Source organism: Haliaeetus leucocephalus, unplaced genomic scaffold, assembly GCF_000737465.1.
Source record: "Haliaeetus leucocephalus isolate CR32 unplaced genomic scaffold, Haliaeetus_leucocephalus-4.0 Scaffold135, whole genome shotgun sequence".
In the NCBI taxonomy this organism is placed as follows: Eukaryota; Metazoa; Chordata; class Aves; order Accipitriformes; family Accipitridae; genus Haliaeetus; species Haliaeetus leucocephalus.
Window position 1 is genome coordinate 1,826,330 of NW_010972571.1, and position 8,348 is coordinate 1,834,677.

Sequence of the window (8,348 nt, forward strand, 5' to 3'; positions counted from 1 at the left end):
AAGTTGACTCTCAACAGTCCATCTGCTCAAATATGCTTTACACTTCCTTGTGGATCCTCAGTGGAGCAGATTATTAAGGTCAATAAGCATACTAATGATTCAGTTGAAGTCTTTTTTTTTCTTTAAACAACAACAAAAAAATTTACCTCCACATTCCCCACGAACAAAACGTGCACTAACTAAACAAAAATACATTAAGGAAAAAAAAAAAAAAGAGAGACAGAATCTGCAAGAAGTTTAAGTAGTAAAACCTGCCTCGCATTCCTGAAAGAAATCCTGCCCCTCCCCCAAGACCCCACAAACAAACATAATTCATCATACAATTTCGTAATCTTATTTACCTTTTGCTTGGGCAGCAGAGCTGTGAGAATATCCGAGTGATAGCAATGCCATTTCAATCAGTTGGTTGAAAAGCATATCCTTCCTCACCAACACAAATTCTGCATGCTCCTCCTTAGAATCATACTCAATGGCATTTTCATAATGTTCCACTACACAGAAAACTGGAAGCATACTTCCTATTAAAAAAAATTAAATTTAATGTATTAAACTTGAGTTATAGTAGAGTAGGTGGGTCTATACAGCGTTATGTAAATAAAACCTGTACAAACAGGCAGAGGAGGCAACAAGAATCATCACAAATATTTGATAAACATATTCCCTGAGTCCTTTCCTCTCACCCTCCCCAAAAAAGAGAAAGTTCTACAAAACATACATCTCTCTGAAAAGCAGAAATGCAAATTTATCTTGCTTGATCGGATACAGATTAAAGAATTACCTTCTATAGAAACAACAAGGTTGACTGAAGAGAAGTTGATTCTCTCTGTCCTGCCTGATTTGTTGTGAGTAGCAGGCAGCATGAGAACCTAAATACATACTGCAGATGTCTTCACTGTAAGCCATTTTAGTACCAGCTACATAATTTTGTTCGTTAACATTAAAACTTTCTTAGTCCTGCCAAAAATATTTAATTGCCTTCACCATCAACAACAAATCACCTTGTGTGTTATACATTCGCTCTGAAAAGAGTACACAAGGAAACAAGGCAAAAGTTAACACTAATTTGTGCTTCGTTCACTGAGTGCACTTGAGCACTACTTTCACTCACATCTTTAAGAAACAAATCATGACTTCAGTGCCGTTTTAAGAAGTGTACCTGCAGTTTGGACTTTTTGTTGTTGTTGTTGCCTCCTGCACTTTACGTTCCACATTTCTGGTATTCGTTGCTATTTTGGTATGCCCGAAAGTAATTACTAATTTCTAGTTTTGTAGCATCATACGACAAACCATTCCCTACGCTGCACAGAATATTAAGCAAATAACCTTTTTCCTTTCCTTTTTTGTTTTTTTTAAAGATTTTTTTCCTCCCTTCTGACAACAGACAGAGAAGTAACAAATGACCCAAGCTGTTTTAGGGACAAAGTCTCTTCCAGCAATCAGATTCCTAGACTTTGTGAAAATCCCTCCTGGCCTCCCAGACGAACACAGATGACATGGTGACCTCGGACCTGAGGTTTTAGGCCCCTGTCCCACTGTCTCCTGCAGCGCAGGTTAGGATCTCTTAATGACAGAAAGCAAAAGGGTTAAAAGCAGATGTACAGAACTGTCTTATGGCAGCCTGCCAGAGGGGTATCATCTTTAGCATAAATGATGACAAGGGTTATTTTAACAGGGCACCCAGGAACTCCAATTAGTCCTACAATGTTAATGCCTCTATAACCACTGCCCTCTAGACTTACGGAAACCTCCTAACGTGCTAAGGTGCACCAGACATGCTGTAGTCTAAAAAGACAATTTACTCTTGACAATAGATAAACGCTTTAAGGCCACGTCTGTTGATTTGTGCTCTAACATATAGCAAGAAATCATGATAAAAAAGATACCTCTTAAGCACGTATGTTTAAACTACATCTGTTCACCAGAGAGTCAATCTCTGGCAAACAAACCCCTTCAGGCTCGCTTGGAAAAGCTCACAAACTCACTCCAGTTTGCCCAATAGGCTCAGCATGAAAGACAAGACTAAATGCTTGCCAATATTTATGTAGTGCAGGAAGGAGCTTTTTTTTTTTTGTCTTTTTTTTTTTTTTTTTTAAATCTAAGTGAGACTGGTCAGGAAGGGAATGAAGACCAAAGCAAAAGCAGTACATGCAAATTGGTGATTTCTTCGTTGGTTTTAATTAAGCTGTGGAGAGCTTTCTTAAACACACACACACTCTTCATCTGCAAAAGGTGGTTTGTTTGGGTTTGTTTGTTTTTTTTTTCCCCTTCCAGGCTCTCACAATTGTTTGACCTACTACCATCTGACTCAGAGTAAGGGCTCAAAATTCTTAAGCAGTTTCACCATTAATACCTGAAGATAAAATGTAAACAAAGCTTCATTTTAACAAACAGTGCAGATACACTCAAAACCAGCTAAAGAGTATTTGTTTTTCCCCTTATCAGTTCCTACAAATTAAGCTCTGATGAGACACAAAACTAGCAATGCACAGGTACTTCGCTGCATATCAGCACACTTTTTGCTGGGTACAAGCTCTCCTGAGTTGCAGCGTTCTGGAAAATGTGGTATTTTAAACATCACAGGAAAACCTCCTAGCCAAATTTTGATGTACAGCGTAGATTATCAGAGGTGGATCCTGGTAGTGTGACACAGGTATCATCTGACTACAAATCAAGCCACTAAATCTTTTAGCAAACTGTCACTAGTGTCCTTCTGTTAATGTGAAAAATGTTATACAGGAGAGCACAATCTCAGCTGGCTGATCACTCCTGCTAGTACTTGGCAAGACCTCCAAGTGCAGCAACTTCATAACCTTCTAGTATTAAAGGGGAGAGCATTGGTCAGCGCTCACTGCTAAAAATACAGCATGATTTAAACCTGAAGGCAGTGTTAGAGCTTTTGCTGAAGGTTTACGAGTCTGTGTAAACAGCACGTCTGCCATAAGGAGCAGTGAAGTCTGTAGAATCCTTGTCTAAAACTGTCCTGGCATTAAAGTTTGCTGTGCAAATATCACATAATACCAGAGACAGCTGAAATCTCCTATTTAGGAATTTATGGAACTTATATGTTTGCAGGCGTCAGAAAGTCCTTTTTATATAGCCCCACTGCTTCACTGTACAATATTAATGCACTCTGCTTGAAAAGCCGTAATAAATTATATTTTTAATGCTCTTACCCTGGCTTTCTTAAGATGCATACATTCTTGGCAAACAATCAATAAATAGGGTAATCATGAGCAGAGGCCAAAGAATTTGCTGAAGTGCTGTTTTTCCATTTTTAATAGATAAAGATCTAACAATACGGACTGCTGTGTCTGTTCATTTCAGGATCAATATATTCTTTGTTTTCGCCAAACCGAGGAAAAAATAAATGATTGTACGATAAATGTTATGCATCAGACACAATGAAATTCCTCTGCCTTCTAACTTTGTGCGTTTAATAGTCTTGGTTGCATTTTGCACTTTGCTTAGCAAATGCAAGACAAATCTGGATTATAAACATACACTGATTATACTAAGAAAAGTAGAGTCTGTTTTAAAACAAATGCCAAATTACATGCAGCATATTTTGATTTAAATTAGCAAGCCTGCAGGACATGGTCAAAAAGACTTACACATTTTGATAAGCAAAATTTATAGATTATTGTCCATTAGAAGTATTTTCAATGCAAACAAAAGCCATCCATATACAAACATCAATGATTCTAAATGTGCCTTTTCCTTGTGTAAATGTCTAATTACAGCAAACCAGCCACTGAAAAATATGACACCCAAGTTGTTCATTGTTCAATAATGAATTGTACTTAAGAAAATAAACTGCGAAGATTGACATCATAAATGACTTTTCCAATGTGATACCTAAAGATTTACACTCTCTCCTTTAAACCAACTTGCAACTGTTATAGAAATACTGCTGCCCGTCCAAGCTTGGACCATCATTAAGAGGAAAGGCGAGAATTTGGTTTGTGGGTTTGGTATTTAGTCTTACATAGTTTTGCGTTTCTTAGCCCAACACTTACTCAAAGAAATAATGCATTATATTACTCCTATTTCAATGTAGGAATTTGCTTTTATCAGGGCAGCTAGCCTTTACCTTAACAAAAATCAGACTCCACCCTGTAAAGCAAGATGCTCCACCCAAGCATGAAGCTTACATTTCCCAAATGTGATTTATATCAGAGTTGGGAATATATAGTATTTTAGAATGGAGATTTAATCCTGAAATATAAATGAAGTAGAGTCTGCAAAAGTATGGTTTCCCCCCCAAATATTATAAATCATATTTCTCTAATGCAGAATTATCAAAAGTGTTACCTTTTCTAATATTAGTTTTCATCAGGTGTCCAGAGTGTTTTAAAGGCACTCCTTGCATTTTAGTTCCTGTACTTCCAAGTCTTCCTCTTCCTAATGGGCTCCCATTCTGTTCCAAGCGCGCAATTTTGGCTGGTGGACCCTTCGGATCGCTTACATTGTTAGACATTTCTGAATGTTCTTTCCCCTGAGTTGCCTCGTTCAAATGATCCATACTCAGTCCCGCCTCTAAAGATCACCTGCCATGATTCAAAAAAAAAAATATATGTTGTACACGTGTGCGCATATGTATACGTACACAGCCTGCACATGTACTGAGAGAGAGATATATGTACCATAAGCTCATAAAGAAGAATAAATAACTATTATAACTGGAAAGAAGATGCCTTTTTTAAAAGAAACAAACTTATTCTCCAAAAATGACCTCATACACCACTTTACAGAGAGATCGCATCATAATCTGATGGAATTATTTTTTAAAAGCCAATGAGAGTACCCCTTTAAAAGAAATCTTCAGAGATACTCTACTAAATCTGAGAGAGACTAAGACTCATATAAAAGATGATGATTGTCAAGTTATGTGCTCCAACACAGCCATTGTTACAAATCTCACAGAAAGGTTTGTTATTAATCCCGGGTGTTTTTATTGTGTTAAGAGAGAGACAGAAAGAAAAAGATTCTAGTGAAATATTTCTCAATCTACTTGATTAAAAAAAATGGATGCACAATAGAGAGATTGTTAAAACTTTAGTTGAAGTAGCAACAGATTTATTAGAGATGTAGAATATCGTCCATTTACAATTCCTCCCCCCCTTAAAAATAAAAAGTTAGAATTTAGCATTTAACTTCGGAAAGCAGTAGTGGAAGATGGTTGCTTTTGAGTTTCCTAAGCAATATTATACAAAGAGTTTATCAACTTTTGCTAAGTTCTGAAAAATTTCATATGCAAATTTTTCAGATGTTAAGCTTTAAGTGTTAAATGGAATAGTTTATTGAATTAAGAAAAATAACCGAGAAGGTAGCATGTCACAAAACATAATGCTGGAAAAAAACCCCACAATTTCTATAGTGCTTTTGAAGCCCTTAAATATAAAAAAAAAACCCAAACCCGGGGTGATGCTAAGTTATGTGCTGGCACAGCTATTTGAAACCAAAAAACAGAAGTAATTTCAATAGCAAAGGTATATGTTAGCATGCTTACATTTCCCTTTTTATAAACTTTCAAAACCTCCGTCCATGAGTAATAATTCCAGTTAAATCACTAAAAATCTCCCAAGCCTAGAACATAGCGGAGTAAGTTTCAAGGATTTTTGTCACTCATCGTAATCTGTTTTGTCAACTATATTAAAAAAAAAAACAACAAAAACCAGTTGCTGAGAATAGAGACATCTTTCTGGTTATGATTTCATTCATCAATACTGTTGTGATTGTTAGGTATTTTACCCTACCTTCCTCTGAGAAAGGTGTGACTACACTGACAATTTTGTTATGTATATAATACAATCACTAAGGACAGGTGACTAGACATTAATTTATGTACCAGTATTTACATTAGCAAGTACAAATACTAACACTGGGGAAGTCATATTTAGAAAGACTGGTGTGAATCTGGTAATTGCTACTTTCTTTCAGTTGCCTAGTAATTCAATACATTTTCTGCACATTACATAGCAAAGCTATTAAAGCCTAAACATCTTGGCATTTTTTTATATACTACTATGTCATTGGTATATATGCCAGTGACAATTCTGTAAACTATTTTTTTCTTGTTTGAACACCATGCTGCTTTTCCCGATATGGTGAAGAATGAGGCAATACATTAATCCGAACATTTACAAGCAACCTCAAGAATGACACTGAATAGCTGAAGTTCAGAAAATCGGGGTTTTTTTCCTTATGCTGTAAGGTGACAGGCTAAGGTTTACCATTCATCTTGATCCCATCTGTTTTAGGTCATGTGTCTCATTAACAGTAAATGTACCTATTTTAGCCACTTTTCGAAAAGATTTTTTTTTCTTTTTTTTTTTTACTGTGTTAACTGCAGCCTAAGCAAAGAAATACAGACCAAACCGTTAACATCTTCCGATGTTTCTGACGATGCTAACATACTATAGGGCTCCTTCTCTGAGACTGGTCTCTCTCAAGAATAAGAGGATTAACAAAAAAGGAAAAAAAAAAGGGGGAGGGGGGGAGAAAGAGTAAAACAAAACAAAACAAAAAAAAGCCTCTAACAAGAAAATCCTTGTCACTTTTGGCAACTTCAGAAGTACTCTAAGGCACTGAGGATCTTTGCTACAAAAAGTATCTAGTCATCATGAGTCAGAATCGCACTACATCATGTACAGTGAATAAAAGTGATAGATCGCAGTTTAGTTAATAGACTGACTACAACCAAAACACCAAATGGGTCATTTTCACTTGGCCTGAGAATACCCACCCATCGGCATCCTTTCACCGCTTAGTCATCTTGTAAAAAGCTTTATGTTACAAAGCAAAATTACATGCACATAAAACACCTAATTTACTCATTTAAACTCCATGCCCAAGGCTAAAGTTCACTGAAACCTCAGTTTGGAATAGTGATGAGCAACAACCAGCGTGGCCTGCCCAGGGAGAGGGTTGCAGGGAAGAACTATGATCTCCGCCGGTTCCAGGCCGAGAGTTTCCCCGGGTTTCGCATTTAGGCATCTTTCACAACTACAAGTTTTCATCACAGGCATCGAGAGAAGAGCACAATTTCAAGGCACAGTTTCCCAGAGACAGCATACACGTACGGGCACACCGCGCAATTTCTGAATGAGAGTTGGTGCGGTATCTCCTTTTGTCGCGATGAACGCCACCGGTATTATATTATTTCTTCCTCTCCTCCTGAATCAGCCCCCTCCCCATGCCTTTCCCCTCCTCTTCCCTCCCTCCCCCATAAAAACCCATAATCACATTTGAGAGAGGCTCCGCACTTATCCGTTCCATATGGCTCTCACAATCCAGGCCAAGCTTTCCCTGTGACCTTTTAAAGAGACAAAGAAGCAAAGTACTTATCTAGAAACAGAAACACTGCAGTTTTCTGAGTGAAATTAGCAAAACCGACCCGAAACTCACCACTTCAAAACTTGACAGCATATAAATAACAAAAACAAAGGAGGTTTCCTTTGCAGCCCGAGCTCTTGAAGAGGAAGAAGTTCAAGACTGATGTTTTCTAGGTCCCCCCCTTTTTGGAGGGGGGTAGAGGGGGGGCAGCAGACCTGAGGACTACTTCCCCTAATATTCTCTTATTTTTTCTTTTTTTCTTGTTGCTATTTTCCTCTAGGCGGGGAGGGGCAAAAATAAATAGCGAGAAACAGAGTAGCCATGAGCAAAAATGGCAATGGACAAAAAATACAGATTAAATATCTTTTGAGAGCGCCAGTTTTCGAGGTTTAGCAACGGAAGGAGCTGAAGATCAAATTGATCAGACAAGTGCAACGCTCAAAACGAGGAATTCATAATAATAATTAAAAAAAAAATACAGTAGCAGGTTTAAATTGAGGTGGAGGGTGACTGAAGTCTAGCTATCCTTTCAAAAATAAAACCAATGCGTACAAGAGCAAGTGAGAAAGGGGGTTATTAAAAAAAAAAAAGCAAAGGGAAAAAAAGGCAGCTTTTCTATCTAGTGTGAAGAGCAGAAAGTCTACTTCTAGGTTGTCACTTACACTATTATTCTCCAATAGGCACCCAGAGGAGCAGCACACACAGAAGGAGCCCGCTCCCCTCCCCCTCCGCAAAAATACACACCGTAACAGCCCCCAAACTTTCTGCGGAAACCTCAGCCCCAGAGATCGCTACTGGAGATTAAAAAAAAAAAAAAAAAAAAAAGGGTAGAGAAAATTGCAGGAAAAGGCACTAAAATGCCACTTTTAATCTCGCCTTTGCGGTCCGGGGAGGGAAAAAGAAAAAAAGAAAAAAAAAAAAAGGCAGAGAGGACCTGTCTCCTCTCATTTACCGGGGGCTGTTGTGCGAGTGAGGGGGGAGAGAGGGAGCGAGAGAGGAGGGGAGAGAGAAAA

At 37.9% G+C, this 8,348-nt stretch overlaps 1 protein-coding gene across 2 annotated transcripts in view; it reads right to left on the minus strand.

Moving 5' to 3' along the window:
• The window catches only part of SATB1 (SATB homeobox 1), a 74,779-nt gene extending 66,885 nt beyond the window's left edge, over window positions 1–7,894 (minus strand). The window contains exons 1-4 of one of the 2 annotated variants that reach the window (XM_010585897.1): window positions 7,408–7,894; window positions 7,246–7,315; window positions 4,312–4,547; window positions 342–518 (exon numbers count right to left, since the gene is read on the minus strand). In XM_010585897.1, coding sequence (XP_010584199.1) covers window positions 342–518; window positions 4,312–4,522 — 388 coding nt within the window. In that variant the 5' untranslated portion in view covers window positions 4,523–4,547; window positions 7,246–7,315; window positions 7,408–7,894. The remainder of the gene's footprint in view (window positions 1–341; window positions 519–4,311; window positions 4,548–7,245; window positions 7,316–7,407) is intronic. The other variant, XM_010585898.1, reaches the window with a different exon arrangement.
• Window positions 7,895–8,348: the final 454 nt, after the last annotated feature.